Source organism: Eublepharis macularius, chromosome 7 (genome assembly GCF_028583425.1).
Source record: "Eublepharis macularius isolate TG4126 chromosome 7, MPM_Emac_v1.0, whole genome shotgun sequence".
In the NCBI taxonomy this organism is placed as follows: Eukaryota; Metazoa; Chordata; class Lepidosauria; order Squamata; family Eublepharidae; genus Eublepharis; species Eublepharis macularius.
The window spans coordinates 116,430,072-116,446,578 of record NC_072796.1 but is presented as its reverse complement, the minus strand read 5'-3'; the positions used below and the strand labels follow the sequence as shown (position 1 = coordinate 116,446,578).

General features: G+C 46.3%; 1 protein-coding gene across 1 annotated transcript in view; it reads left to right on the top strand.

Annotated features, from left to right (window-relative positions):
• ANGPT1 (angiopoietin 1) overlaps positions 1-16,507 on the top strand; it is a 192,835-nt gene that overhangs the window by 107,200 nt on the left and 69,128 nt on the right. Inside the window, exon 4 of the mRNA XM_054985901.1 lies at positions 1,187-1,419. Within this exon, the coding sequence (XP_054841876.1) occupies positions 1,187-1,419 (233 nt within the window). The remainder of the gene's footprint in view (positions 1-1,186; positions 1,420-16,507) is intronic.

The following is a 16,507-nucleotide window of genomic DNA, read 5'->3' as shown; positions in this document are numbered from 1 at the left end:
TTTAGGATTGCGCTGTAAACTACTTCACAGGGTTGAAGTTAGTTAGTCTTAGTTAAACAGAAATGCCAGGCAGAGCAATCTGACAGAACAATAAAGAAACAGAAATCCATTCCAAATGGAGCTTTGTAGATTTGTTTGAGTTACATGGTGATCTTAGATTCCATCTTATACAGCAAAGATTCTCCATTTCACTTTGATTTCTCCTGAAAATGCAGAAATATGAGCATCAGTGACTGCTTTCATACAGGAGTTTTCTGTGCCCTTTCCTCTGTCAGCTGCCATTTTCCCTACCTTTTCCCCACTGCAATACCAGAGGGCTTTTTGAGGTCCTTTTTAAAAAAATTAGAAAATGTATTAAGTGCCATAGCAGTATAGACTAGAGGTGGGCATGGACTGGGAAAAACCCACAGGCCATGGGTGCGTGGTCTATGGCATTTCACAGACCACGGACCACAAACTTTTCATGGTCCAACACAGGTTCACGAACCAATCAGTTTGTTGGTCTGGGCTGGTTTCGGGAGCACTGTGACCCCTCCTTGCTCCAGGCTGGTTCTGGGAGCACTCTAACCCCCCCTTGCTCTAGCTGACTGGCGGGCCACCAGTCAGCTGGAGCAAGGGGAGATTTAAATGTTGAAATGCTCTTGGCACCACTTGCCAGTGGGGCAGGGAGGCTTTAACAGACCACGACCAACAGACCAGCAAAAACTCCATGAGGTCCGTGGAAAATGGGTGTCCCACAACCCGCTGGTTTGCGAATGCTGAACCGGCCTGGTCCGTGTTAAATTTTAGTCTGTTTTCTGGTCTGTGCCCACCTCTAGTATAGACTTACAGAAATTACTGCTTTTTTTTAAGCTCACCAATTTTATGGTAATGAAAACAGTAGCTATGAGGGGCTGATGGAAGAAAAATGGCACCAATGTGGGCATGAGCTTTCAAAATGTGCGCTGTCCCATACAGATGGGACAGCAGCACTCTTCCAAAAAAAGACAGGGAAGCAGTCTTTGGGCAGTCAACTTTCTGCATTACCAGTGCAAACATGTGAATGATAAAATGTTGTGAGGTTCATAGATAGATCTGCAGGCTGTCCTAGAAAGATAAGTCTTTCCTCCCCACCCCTCTATCTGACAATCAGCCATTAATTAGCATGAATATTAATAAATACTAGATCATTTTTTCTCTTCCCCAGTTTACTGGAGCACAAAATCCTTGAAATGGAAGAAAGACACAAAGGGGAGCTGGACACTTTGAAGGAAGAGAAAGAGAACTTGCAAGGTTTGGTATCCCGGCAAAGCTACATCATTCAGGAGCTGGAAAGGCAGCTAAGCAAGGCAACCACCAACAACAGCATTCTTCAGAAACAGCAGCTGGAGCTGATGGACACAGTTCACAGCTTGGTCAGCCTTTGTTCCAAGGAAGGAGGTAAGGTAGCATCTTTGGGGAGAGGATGTGGTTCAGTGGTAAAGCATGTTCTTGGTGTGCTGAAGGCCCCAGGTTCAATCCCTGGTCTCTCCAGTTAAAAGTACCAGGTTGTATGTGATGGGAAAGACTGCCACCTAAGACCCTGGGGAGCCACTGTCAGTCAGAGTAGACAATAGTATCCTTGATGGACTAATTGTCCAATTCAGTATAAGACAGCTTCCTGTGTTCACATGCTCCTTGAAGAATTAAGCATCACACAATTACAGCCTTTTCCATACGGGCTATTTTCAACAGCTCTGGTCCCATACTACTTTGGGTTTTCTTCCAAATTCCACTCACTTAACTCCCCCTTCAGATTTTGATGTGGTGTTTTCAAGTGTTCTCTTTGAATTTTCTGTGTTGTACTCATTCCCCAATTTTTTCTTGGTTTAGGTTTGAGTTGGCTTTTTCAATCATGCAGAATTTTTCTTCCCATTTTTTCCCCATGGAATTTCTATGGAATTTTTCTTTCCATTTCCTCTGCCCTCTGTTCCACCATCTTCCCTCCCTCTGCAGGCCATTTGTCGCTGATTGGTCTCTCCATCGTTCTCTAGCTCCTCATCCCCCTTTCCTCATCCTCCTTCCCCTCGTCTCCTCCTTTCCCAAGTTGTGCCTTTTTTTTTGAGCAAAACCTAATGATGTTATAATGTTGTAATGAGGTTGTTATTGCATTGTGTCATTCTGCCCCTCCGCTACTAGCCTCTGCCTCCCAGCCCTGGGTCAGCCTGGGCATGGTTCACTAGTTTGGACCTCCTTGGGGGGCAGGGGGGCATAAATCATAAACAAAAATGTCTACTTGGAGCATGGCTATCATGCATTGAGAAATGTTTTTAAACCAAGCATAATGATATTTAACAACATAAAAATATAATGACAGGTTGTTTTAAGGTACTACTGGACTTGAATCTTACTCTTCTGCTACAAACCAACATGGCTACCCACCTGCAACTAACTTTATGGTGTGGTCAGAGGAAACTCTTTCAGTTTTCAAAGATTAGCTATCTATGCTTTTGGGGTAAAAAGTTCTGTGTTTGGGGTTACTTTGCACCAACGTTGCATGTGTGCCATGTTGGGTTTCCTTTCGCTTTCAGTTCTCTTTCTCTTTTTTGTTTTTGTTTTTTTTCACTGCTAATGTCTTAGTGTTGGGTGCCTCCAGTAGTCATAATGTAATAACACAATTGGTCATAGATGAAAATTAAAGAGTGGTAGTGAGGTGATGGCCCAAGTAATGCCAACAGTGACACCAGTGATAATGTCCATACCTCACCACATAATTCTCTTTGTTTCATGGCAGTGCAGACAAAAATGCTGGCATAACACAGAATGTGCGCCAGGATTAAAAGCCATGTGCAGAAAGGTAGATGGCCAAAACACACCCGATCTTTGAGGAGCAAATACTCTAAAACAAAGGAGTAATTCACCCATGTGGAAGAGGCCTAAGCGGGGATGCTTCTCATCTGTATTTCTTCTCATATTTTGAGGTTGCAGAATTTCTGATTTTGTTCATCTGCATAGTCCACCATTTTCCATTTTTGATTTTGAGACTTTTGTTCAGATCACTAGGCACAAGTTCATTATATGCCATAGTTTTCCATTTCCCTGATGTTTCTCTAAGCATGGATGCATTTTGATTAAAAGGCAACGTGGGAAAGAGTCTTGATATGATCATATAATGGTGTCAAGATTAGTTTTGTACAGTGATTCAGTCAATGCCCATATATCTACCTTTTAAATCCTAGCATTCAAAAGAATTTCCAGTCCACAAGTATTCTAAAAATTCATTGTTAATTTACGGCAGTTGTCACGCACATTTTTAGATAAATACCTAAGATATGTTTGGTGAACACTTGAAAATATAAGGATTGAATATCAAACGAGGAAATCTCAAGGATTTATAAAGTACTTTTAAAATGGTTTACAGAAGATGAGACAGTAAAAGTACAGATGGTGAAGTGGGCTATAAACTTTAATAAAGAAATAACAATGGAGGCGTGGGAATATTTGTGGAAAACGACTCTGAAGACTACGGCTTGTACAAGTATTAAAGAGAATGTCTACAAAATGATTTATCGTTGGTATTTGACACCAAAGAAAATTGCATTAGGAAATATTAACATGTCAAATAAATGCTGGAAATGTAAAAAACATGAAGGATCACTATATCATATGTGGTGGACTTGTGAGGTAGCGAAGCAATACTGGGGAGATATAATTGAAGTAATTAATGAGGTTTTGCAAACCCAAATAAATAAGAACCCAGAATTGTTGCTACTGAACTTGGGAATGGAAGGTATTCCAACACAGTATAGAACATTGTTATTTTACATGATTACAGCAGCGAGACTCTTGTATGCGCAGAAGTGGAAAGTACAAGAAATACCAACTATAGAAGATTGGATGTATAAATTGTTGTACATGGCTGAGATGGATAAAATGACCAGAAAACTTAAAGATCTTGATCCAGGACAGTATAATGCAGACTGGGAGAAATTGAAACAATATTTAGAAAAAAAATGGGACGTGAAAGGAGAACTGTGGCAGTTCGAGAATTATTGAAATGTAACAGAAGAAGAGAGAAGTGACTTTACCGAGGGGGGAATTTAATTATAAAAATCTAAGCTATTAATGGAGTTATGATAAAATCAAAAACTATAGAGAACTAAATAATGGATGTTTCACTATGGATAATTAAGATAGTTAGATATTATTTACAATATATAGTTTAAGTAAAGTGTATGTAAGAGATATTTGAATATAACAATTACCTTATAGATTTAAAAGAAGCCTAGAACAAAAATAGTAAAAGATGGAGGAGTAATAGAGTATTAGAGTCTAAGCTAATATTAGAGTTAGGATGATGGTGGAAAGCAAAGAACATAGGTGATTGGAAAGTAAAATGAATACAGACCACTATTAGCTCTTTGTAAAACACGCTGAGCTAAGCCGTTCCTGATAATGTGCTCATAGCCATGTCACCAAGAGAATTCCCCTGATACTGCATAGCTAACACCTGAGCTACACCTGACGACTTGCAGTTCATTTGCTTTGAAGGCAGAAAGAGGTTGTGGTAGGTTTCCCATCTGCACCACTTACAACGGTGCTGGCCAAAGCTGCTATTGCCATCTCATCCTAGCTAGCCCTCCCATTCCGTCCCTAATGGCTGTGGCTTCATTCAAACGGTGATGAAAGAAAGAAACAGGCATTCATCATTAACCTACTGTCAGGTCCAGTGTATATCTAAACTGTACTGACTCCATTTTCTAATGCTTCTAGTGTTTGAGTGTTCTCTTCCCAGGTGCACCAGTTCCCAGGCAGCATTCCCACCGGAGGAGACTGTTTTGTCTAACACCGTTCCACCAAGCATTGGCCTTGAGGAGAGCAGCTTCCCAGGACTGAGAGATGTTGTTTTGAGAACTGTGGGGGGAGGCTGATCCAGATGGGTATTATTACTCTGTATCTTATGCTTGCTCTTCATTGGTAACAATGATCATGTACCATCCTGATTCTCCTATTCAGGACAGTGGACTATAATGGACCTTTTCTGCAGTAAAGTTTCCTTTTCCAAACAATGGACTTGTGTTTGCTTCTAAAGGGAACCCTGTAGTGAGTGCCTTATTTAGCCACAGTCTGACATTTTGTTACCAATCATGCCTGAGTCGGGCCCAGCGGAATCCAAGGTTGTCCCGGACAGGGATCCTTTGTTCGATCCGTATGCGTCTCCCGACAGTCAACCAGTGCAAGCTCAAGTCTCCCAGGAACCGAGATCAACCGGGACCGGAGCCTCCACTCCTACCCCGCCTCTCATCGACCTCGGTGTTGAAGGGACAAGGCCGACGGCGGCCGCTCTTCCCTTGGTCTCCTTACCCACCCCGTCAGAGTGGGGAGCCAGACCCCGAGAAACGAGAGAGCGCCGGGCTGGGGGACTACATCCACGATTTTCGATGGACGGGCGCCGAAGCCTAGAAACTGTCCCTGAGCTAGATAGCAGCCAACCATGGCGATATTGGAACAGGACGACCGAACAAACGGAGGGGGACATATCCCACCGCGGCGCCCTGAGTTGGGATTATTCGGAACTTGCTCCGTGGAAAGAGTCAACGGAAGTTCCTGAACAAAGTTGGGTGCAGATGCAAAGTCGCACCCATGCTGTAGATTCCGGCATCTCGGCAGTGACGGGCCTGGCCAAGGGAATTCTAGCAGCGAGATCGCGAGTCGATCAAGGAGACCCTCCGCCCTGGGGCCCATTTTCCCCGGTGAGTGCAGCGAACGGAGGTTCCATGTTGGAGCAACCGGGGCCAAGTCGAATGCAACAGTTAGAAGCTAGACTGATGGACATGGAAGAAAGTTTGGCTCATGCCATTCATCTAATCTCAGCAATGGGGGCAGGAGAGAGACTATCACCTGAAGAGATGGCGGTGCAGATAGCTACCCTCCAAAGTGTTATCTCCTATCCGGTGGAGGTAGTTCAGCAACAGCCGGCACCCACGGGAGAGGAGGAAGCCTGCCCTGGAGAACCGGGAGAACAGCCCGCGGAATTTCCCAGATTAGACGAAATTCCACCTAGAGGGGATACCCCGGCTGAGCCACCTGGGGAAACTCCGACTGAACCTCCCAAATCGGACGGGGATCTACCACCGGAGGAGACTCCAGCTGAGACCCCCACTGAGAGGCCTACGGAAGGGGAAGAAAAGCCAATTGAGACACCGGTGATACCCCCTCATACTTCTCCGATAACGGTTCGGCCGGATCAATCGGAAGAGCGCCCGGCCCCGCCTGAGGAGGAATCACCACGACAACCGCTAGAAGTTGTCCCCATCCTGCAAACTCCAGGGGACGGTCTACCGGCGCCACAAGACCAGCCTTTGCCTCCCAGAATAACGACGCCTGGAGGGGCAAGCCCGCGCGGCTTACCACCCATCCGGCCTTCGCCGCTGCGGCCCCTCCCGCTCCGACCACAGCTCACACCTTTGCAGCAGCCGATCCGTTGGCCACAGGATCAGCCCGTATTACCACCTCCGAATCAACCGGGAGGGCCTACACCACTACGACCTCACCCACCCCCCCCCAGCGGCCGCTCCTCACTCAACCACACCGGCCTCCTCCACCTCGACAGCTACTGCCGACGCCCCCCGTGTTACCAGCCAGACCAAGATTGCAGCCACCGGCTCGGCCACTACTGCAGCCTCCGGCCCAACCTAGGCCACCTCCGGCCCAGCCGAGACCACCCCCTCCAGCCCAGCCCCGGCTGCCTCTGCCAGCACAGCCGGTGTTGCCGCCGCCAATGCAACCCGCGCCGTTGCCCCAGCCGGGGCCCCAGTTACCTCCCCTCGCACCTCAAGCACCACTAATGCTTCCGATGGACTTCTACCCAGCACCGGCTCCGAGACAAGATCTCCCGATGGGCTGGGTGAAACTGGAAGCCACTTTTGATGGGGATCCCTCCAAACTAGGATTTTTCCTGGTGCAAGTCGTGCAATTTTTCAACCGGTGGGGACACCTCTTCGGCAGCGAGGCCAGTCAAATTGAGCACCTCGGCTCCCGCTTGCAAGGCAAAGCAGCTGACTGGTATGTAGGCTTATATAACATCGGGGCTCCCGAACTCAATACTCTCCAGGGGTTGGTAGATGCTATCCGAGCACAATACGAAGACCCCTTAGAGGAAACCCGGGCCCGAACAGAATTGCAAGCCATTAAACAGGGCAGTATGTCGGCAAGGGACTATATTACAAAATTCCGGCAACTAGCTGCCAAATGCCCTAGGTGTGAAGAGTCCACCAAAATTATCCTGTTCAAGCAAGGGCTAAACCCGAGGCTTCTGGACAGAGCCCTCATGCAGGACAATCCCCCGACGTTGTTAGGCTGGATCCAGCTAGCCTGTGAAGTCGAAAACCGCATTTTGGAAGTCCGTTTGGTTGAACAACAACAACAAACGGGACAAAGAAAACCCCTAACTTTGCAGAAGGGAGGACGAGGAGCTGGATACGCCACCCGTGGAGCGAGAGATGCTAGATGGCAACAAGGGCTGTGTTTGCAATGCGGACAACCCGGTCACTTTGCAGCGCAATGCCCCTACCGGCCTGTGCAAAGACCCCCGCTTCAAATAAGGCGTCCAACCCTTGCTCCATTTCCAAATCTCCAACGCCCTGTACCCGCGCCACGAGCGAGCAGAGGTCGGGGAGCTTCCCAACGACCTGCCGCGGAAAGGGGACTGGAAGCGGAAGAAGTTATGGAATACGACCCCGCTTCCCCCAATACCGAGGAAAAACCAGAAAGCCCCCAGTCGGGAAACGAAATGGATCTGTCGTAAAGGGACCCAACCGACAGATCCATCGCAAGCCCGTCCCTGCACGGAACCGGCCGCCTGGGTCCATCTTATTCATGCCAGTGACTCTAGTTAACCCTGAGAGAAAAATGCACATCCGAGTGCAAGCCCTTATCGACTCGGGCTGTTCGAGAGACATTATCGCCCCAGCACTAGTCAATGGACTAGTCTTACCAACTCGGGAATTACAAAATCCAGTAATCTTTGAACAGATGGATGGCACCAATATGAACCCTGTTACCACTGAGACCATCCCCGTGATCACAGGCATGGGACAACATTGGGAGAAGAGGTCCTTTGTCATCAGCTCCACTGCCAAATACCCGTTAATTCTAGGCAGCAAGTGGCTATGTGATCACAATCCCTACATAGACTGGGCCCAAGGATGCATCACTTTCAGTCATGCCAACTGCAAAACCCACCGTTGGAACCAAAACTGGGGCATTAATCCAACTCACACTGAAAAGGCCCTCCTTACTCAAGAAGAAATCAACCAAATACCCGAACCGTATTGGCCTTTCCTCAACGCTTTTTCTGAGGAGGAGGCTGATACTCTACCCCCGCACCGACGAACAGACTGTGCGGTGGAAATCTTACCCGGAGCCTCACTGCCCAAAGGACGACTATATCCCATGAGTCTCCATGAACGAGAAGAGCTCCGGAAATTCATCGACACCAACCTCCGAAGAGGGTTCATCCGCCCAGCCAACAGCCCCCACGCCGCTCCGGTTCTCTTCGTGAAAAAGAAGGATGGGGGACTACGACTGTGCACGGACTTTCGGGGACTTAATGCAGTGTCCACCAACAACGCCTATCCTATACCACTCATCCGAGACCTTCTCAACGTCGTGGCCCAAGGTAAGATCTTTACAAAATTAGACTTAAAAGATGCTTACTTCCATGTCCGTATCAAGGCAGGGGATGAGTGGAAAACCGCATTTAATACCCCCCTCGGACAATATGAATACCTAGTTATGCCTTTTGGATTGACGGGAGCCCCGTCTGTATTCATGTCCATGATAAACGAAGTTCTGCACGAATTTCTATACAAAGGGGTGGTGGTGTACCTTGATGATGTCTTAATTTACTCGGACACAGAGGAAGAACATATTCAAATGGTACAAAAGGTCCTGGCCACCTTGCTGAATAACAAACTGCCCATCAAACTGTCCAAATGTGAATTCCATAAAACCGAACTCACTTACCTCGGGTACTGTATCTCCCAAGAAGGTCTGAAAATGGATCCAGCCAAAATACAGGCGATCCAGGACTGGCAGAAACCCACCACCCGTAAAGAACTACAATCCTTCCTGGGTTTTGCCAACTTCTATAGAGACTTCATAGCAAATTTCGCCCAAATCACGCTCCCTTTAACAGACTTGCTGAAAACCAAAGATAAAGGGGACCAAGCTAAAAAACCCTCTGCCAAACTGCAATGGACCCCCGATCGCCAAACGGCCTTCGATTGCCTAAAAAAGCAATTTGTAACAGAACCCATCCTCTCCCACCCCAACGAACAATCCCCTTTCATAGTACAGGTTGACGCCAGCGATACGGCGATCGGGGGGGTTTTACTGCAGAAGGGGGAGGATGGTAGGCTGCGGCCGTGTGCTTTCTTGTCTAGAAAATTTTCGGAAGCGGAAAGGAATTGGAATGTGTGGGAGAAGGAGGCCTTTGCAGTAAAAGCGGCCCTTACTAACTGGAGACATTGGCTGGAGGGGGCGCGATACCCTTTCGAGGTCTGGACGGATCATAAAAATCTGGAGGCCCTCCGAAGCCCACGCAGACTGAATGCCAAGCAATTGCGATGGGCGGAATTCTTTTCCAAATTCAACTTCACTCTAAATTATCTCCCGGGCAAAACTAACTTTTTGGCAGACGCCCTATCGCGCATGCCCCAACATAAGAGCAAACGGGAGGAGACTGTCGACACTGTCTTCTCGCCTACGCAACTTGGGGGCGTGGTGACTACTCGCAGCCGTGCCAAGCAGCCCCTCCCGGCCAACCAAGAGTGGAAATCGAAACTCAAAACTGAGGTAGAAAAGGAGGGGGATAGGGCTCCGCGAAGCAAACTGACCCAATCCCCACAAGGGGATTGGTTAGCCGGGAGCAAGTTTTATGTCCCAGACAGCCTCCGACTGGAAGTTTTGCAGCGCTGTCATGATGCTCCCACTGCTGGACATTATGGGTATCTGAAAACTTTGCACCTAATCCAAAGACAATTCTGGTGGCCGGGCATGCGCAAAGACATTTCCCATTACGTTAGTTCCTGTCCTATTTGCCTCAGCGCCAAAACCAGAAAAGGGAAGCCTCCGGGTCTCCTGCAACCATTGGAAACGCCAAACAGACCCTGGGAAATAATATCTATGGACTTTATCACTGATCTACCTATCTCAAAAGGACATAATTGCATTTTAGTGGTGGTAGATCTGTTCTCCAAACAAGCTCATTTTATCCCCTGTACTACTATACCCTCCGCTCGAAAACTAGCAGATTTGTTTCTAAAACACATCGTAAAATTACATTCTTTTCCGTCCAAGGTGATTTCGGATCGCGGCGGACAGTTCGTTGCCAACTTCTGGCGGGAGCTTTTGAAAATGTTGAATATTGAACAAGGCATCAGTTCAAGCCACCACCCACAAACCGACGGGCAATCCAAAAAAACAAACCAAATATTAGAACAGTTTCTTCGTTGCTACATTAATTTTCAACAAGATAATTGGGTGGACCTTCTCCCTCTGGCTGAGTTCTCATATAACAACAGTGTACACGCTTCAACGGGGGAGGCCCCCTTCAAAATTGTCTACGGGACTCACTTCAATCCCTTCCCGTTGGATGCCCCCCCTCTCCATTCCTCTAAATTGCCAGATGTATCCTCGTGGTGGGGGGAGGCGGCGCAGCAATGGACTCTTATTAAGAAACACCTTGACAAAGCCAAACTGGATTACAAAAAATACGCAGACCGCCATCGTGCGGCCGAATGGGAATTACAACCCGGAGATCATGTGTATATTTCCACAAAAAATCTAAAACTTGCTCAGACCAGCCGCAAACTCGCTCTGAAATTCCTAGGACCTTTTCCTGTGCGCAAGATAATAAATAAAGTGACTGTTGCTGTAACTTTGCCCAAGAACCTGCGCCATGTGCATGACACGTTCCATGTCAGTCTTCTAAAGAAAGCTCCCACCGACAACAAATGGCACGTCAAAGCTCCACCCATTCCAACTTTGATTGACGACCAAATACACTATGAGGTACAGCAAATTCTGGACTCTAAACTCAAACGAAATCAGCTTTTTTACCTCATTAGATGGAAGGACTTTGATTCTGGTTACGATGAATGGGTGAACTCTGCACATGTTCATGCTCCTAGACTAACCAAAGCTTTTCATACTCGCTACCCATATAAGCCAGGGGGGGATCTATTTTAAGGGGGGCAGAATGTCAGGTCCAGTGTATATCTAAACTGTACTGACTCCATTTTCTAATGCTTCTAGTGTTTGAGTGTTCTCTTCCCAGGTGCACCAGTTCCCAGGCAGCATTCCCACCGGAGGAGACTGTTTTGTCTAACACCGTTCCACCAAGCATTGGCCTTGAGGAGAGCAGCTTCCCAGGACTGAGAGATGTTGTTTTGAGAACTGTGGGGGGAGGCTGATCCAGATGGGTATTATTACTCTGTATCTTATGCTTGCTCTTCATTGGTAACAATGATCATGTACCATCCTGATTCTCCTATTCAGGACAGTGGACTATAATGGACCTTTTCTGCAGTAAAGTTTCCTTTTCCAAACAATGGACTTGTGTTTGCTTCTAAAGGGAACCCTGTAGTGAGTGCCTTATTTAGCCACAGTCTGACACCTACAACCTACAACATGGAATCATCACGTGGGACAAAGAAAGGGGCGGGTGGGCTGGAACAGGCCTTTATGCCCAATTGTCACTTCCCATCTGAAGTCTTTTAAGGTTTTGAGAAAGTTGATTCCCAGACTTTGCAACTGCAAAGTTCCCTTTCCTCCAGTCAATACCCTTTCCATGCAAGCTATACCATGGAGACTGACTATATAAGAACTATATAAGATCAAACACACTTGCCTGTGACCACCAGTGAAAATCTCAGAATGCAATCAGGAAAAGTCAATTTTAGGTTAATATAACAAGTGTATTTGTCAGATATTTGAACAGTAACAAAGCACTACATCTTTCTTAGGAGCACTGTATGATTAGAAGTGTCAGATGAGGTTGAAATATGCTCATATCAAGATAACGGTTCTTCCATTAGTAATGAGACCGGATACTTTCTCATCAGAACAGAAACCGGTAAATAGTATGTTTTGAATTTCTTCCGCGTAGTATCAGATCTTAAATTACTGAATGAATCAAAATTAATTAATTCTGCTGGACACAGCTGTTTTTCAGCACCACCTTCTATATCACAATAATAACGTTCAAAAAGATCTAAGTGTTTGAGGTTTGGAGTACTTAATTTGATCGAACAAAGGTTCATGGTTCATTGTGATGCACTTGGGGCTGATTCAGGGCTCATTCATGCAAGGTCTGTTGTGTGTGGTAGTTGCCAAAAAACCCACACGACTTCTTCCAGGTTCCCACCCAAGACTAGCTGCCTATGAGCATCCATTTTACTTGAAAAATTCCACTTAAGCTGTATTGGTGAAGAATTGGTGGTGGATGCATATCACTAGCTGGCTATGGAGGTAGGGCATGGAGCTGACACTCAGAATTTTCATTGGCACTGCACCAAATTTTTCATTAGTCACTGAGACATTTTTTGTCTGTGGAAAGTTTGCTTTTGAACACTGTGTCTCCTTGAAAAATCTGTCCCTGGTGATCTTCCATAAATTGCTGTGGCTTTTTGTTTGTTTGTTCACAGTCCTGATAAATAGTTTTTCAGCATCATGTTTTGTAGCTTCTTCACTGCATCACCTAACCAATCAAATATCATATTGTGAATGTGATACGCTGCATAGCCAATCAGATTCATCAACCTTTTCCTTCTATGTTTTTCTCTGTTAACTATGTCATCTTAAGCCCCCACCCCTCATCTGGCAAGGCTAGCTGGGAGATTGGTACAGATGGGAAAGGCTTGGCAACCTGTAGCATCTCAGTTACAGAAGGGCAGAGACAGGAAACATGGGAAGTCCTGATTGTGACAGTTATGGTATAAGAAGCCTTTTGAGAGATGAAGGGAAACTTGGTTCTAGCCCCAAGAAATTACAAGTTTGAAATCCTGTCTTTTCTTTCTCATACCAAAAAGAATTGCAGCAAAATCCTACTGTATAAAAGGCTAACCATATTCCTGACAACTCACTTCCTCCCTGGTGCGACTCCGGAGGGCACTGCTGTGGAGGGAAGTCCAGATAAAGCAGCCTGTACCTCCAGAGAGCGCGCCATGGCAGGAAGCCCAGGCTGGGATCAGGTGTGGGACAGGCGGCAATGCCAGCCCCCCCCCCGCCTTTACCCAGCTAGGATCAGGAGTGGAGCAAGTGGCAATGCCCGCCTCCTACCTTCACCCAGCTGGGATCAGGAGTGGAGCAGGTGGCAATGCCTGCCACCACATTCAACCAGCTGGAATCAGGAGCAGAGCAGGAGGCAATGCCCTCTCCCAGACTTCACTCAGCTGGGATCAGGAACGGAGCAGATGGCAGTGCCTGCCCCCCTTCACTCAGCTGGGATGAGGCATGGAGCAGGGGCAATGCCCACCCGCCCTGCCTTCATCCAGCTGGGATCAGGAGCAGAGCAGGTGGCAATGCCCTCTCCCAGACTTCACTCAGCTGGGATCAGGAGCGAAGCAGGTTGCAATGCCTTCCCCCTGACTTCACCTAGCTGGGATCAGGAGCAGAGAAGGTGGCAGTGCCAGCCCCCCCCCTTCACCCAGCTAGGATGATGCATGGAGCAGGGGCAATGCTTGCCCTTGGCTTCACCCGGCCGGGATCAGACACGAAGCAGAAGGAAATGCCCGCCACCCCCGTCACCTGGCCAGAATGAGGCGCAGTGCAGGAGGCAATGCCCACCCCCCAACTTCACTCGGCCGGGATTTGGCACGGAGCAGGAGGCAATGTCCAGCCCCTCTTCACCCAGATGGGATCAGTCATGAAGGAGGAGGCAATGCCAGCTTGCGTGCCCTCCTCTTTCTAGAGTCTGTTTTATTTTTTCCCACAACAGGCTTTGATAGTAGTCATTAATAAGCACAAATTACTTGCAACTCAGTTCCATGCCAGATCTTTTGGGAGGAAAGCACATTTAAGATACTTTTGTTCCATAATACCAGGCAGAGGTCTTCATTAAAAGCTGAAACAGATACAAAAGGAAGTGTTACCACCTGTGTCCCTCAAACAGCTTTTGATTTTTTGTTCCTTACACAGTCATTCCATATGTAGTTAAATATACCTTTTCTTCAGGAGTATTTAGGTAGGGCAACTGCTGTCTGGTGGGACAATTGTTTAACAAGGCCAGAAGAAGGAGAAATTCAACAAGTACAGCATTTTTAATTTAAGAACTTGTACTATTTAAACAGCCTGCTGTAACCTACTTGCAATGTAAAGAAGTGAGCTACTGCAGGATATAACAACATGGTTCTCTGGATTGTTGTGACTACAGTGTGCTTCAGTTCAGGTAGTGCATAATATTGTGCTATGTCTCTTGATGGATAGGAACTGCTGAGAATGCATTTAGTCTTTGCTAAGCGCTTGTTGGAACTAGCTAAACACTCAGGCCATTATCTGAGGTCCTGCTCTGTGTCCCCCTGCCCATTGGCGGTGTCATGGGCCTTCCAGCTCCAAATCTGGGCTACACCTTCCCCGTGAAGGCTTATCGAGCTCCCACACCATTGCCCTTTAGAGTGCTGAGTATGGTATATTGGTTAGCGAGTTTAATAAAGTTGGGAGACCCGGCTTCAAACTCCAACTTGGCAATGAAGCTCACTTGGAGGTCCTTGAGCCAATTACTTTCTTTCAGCCTAATCTACCCTGCAGGACTGTTGTGAGGATAAAATGGACAATGGGATAACTATATATGCTTCTCTGGTTACCTTAGATGGAAAAGGCAAGATAAAAAAAAATATGATACACCTTGTGGTTCAGTGGCTTTATGGGACTGGTTAAAATAGGATTGGCTGACACTTAATTTTGTTGGGTGACTTCTCTTTAATTTTTTACTTTGCTGTTTAGAAATTTGGGGCTTGGAATGTTGATTTCATATTTGATAGTTTTAGATTGTAAGCTATTTTGTGGCCTTTTTCATTTTAAAACTTTTATTAACATTGATTTTAACTTCTTATAAACAATGATAACATTAAACATAAACAACAATAACATTAAGGATAACAATAAAACCTATTGCTGCAAGGTACAATATTGACATTCCTATGTTATATGTCTGTTGAGTCAATAACTCAGTTAGGTTGTCCGCGTGGATTCTTTTGATGTTACACGAGATTGAAAGCTTTATTTTGTTGTTGATTGTTCAGGAGGATAAGATTTATCACAATGAACCAAATGATTGAATAAGCTGTTTGTGCATGTCATTTGTTGTTGTGCAAGGTCCGACTAAGGATGTCTAGTCATGAGTAGACATGGGCACAAACGGGGAAAAAAACCCTGAACACCCTGTTCATTGTTCAGTGCCATCCATGAACAACGAACAACAAACATGGACGAACACAAACTGTTCCCGGACATGTTCATTGTTCGTTGTTCATGGGGGCCAGAACCCCACGTGCAAGGGGAAGGGCCCTTTAAACACCCCACAAACTGACCTTCCCAATGTCCAATACTCACCAAATTTGCAGGGGTCATAGTCCTCACTGTCCTCTGAAGACCCCCCAAGTTTCAGAGAGATTGCACCCTGGGAAAGGCATGATCTACAGGTCTCCCCATTGGCTGTTATTTTCTCTTCACAGTGGCAAAAACGGGACTCTCTGCTGGAAGTACTTTGAAGGGGGAAAGCCAGAAGGAGTTCAGACAGAGTTCAGTCCCTCCTTGCCTCCGGTTGCCAAGGGGATTGATTGCAGCAGGTGCCAGACTATCTGGCTTGCCGAAGGGCTGCCGAAGGCAACAAACGAGGCTTTTAACAACCACCTGTTCGTTTAGAATGGGGCCTCACAAACAGCTTGTTCGAGAACAGCAGATTAGGCTGTTCATGGGTTTTTTCTGTTCGTAATGCTGTTCGTGCCCATGTCTAGTCATGAGTGTTCATAGATTTGAAATTTTTGTAACATCATGGTTTGGTACACTGACTTCTTGGTTGTATGTCATTTTGGCTGTATGTTCAATGAAGGGGAGCCATTTTTCTGTAAAATCCATTGTTCTGGGGTATATTTCAGCTTGAAGGAGGCCATTTGTGATTTTCTCTATAATGTAGTGGTCCCATAACTCAGAGTACCAATTTACTAGTGTAGGAGGTTTCTGTGATTTCCACTTTGAAGCTATTGCTGCCACCAAGAAGATTATGAGATCGCGCCTGATATGTGGTATAGTTGAGTTCTGCCATTGTTCCAGAAAGATTTCAGGGCTTATTGTGAGCCTATAGCCAGTTATGTGGGTTATTTGTTCCAAGATTTCTTTCTAGAATTTTTCAATGTGTTTGCACTCTCACCAGCAGTGGGCATAGGTGATCATTTCTCCACATCTTTTCCAACATAGAGGGGATGTTGCTGAAGATATTTTGGACAATTGTTAGGTGTATAGTACCAACGATGTATTATTTTGTAAA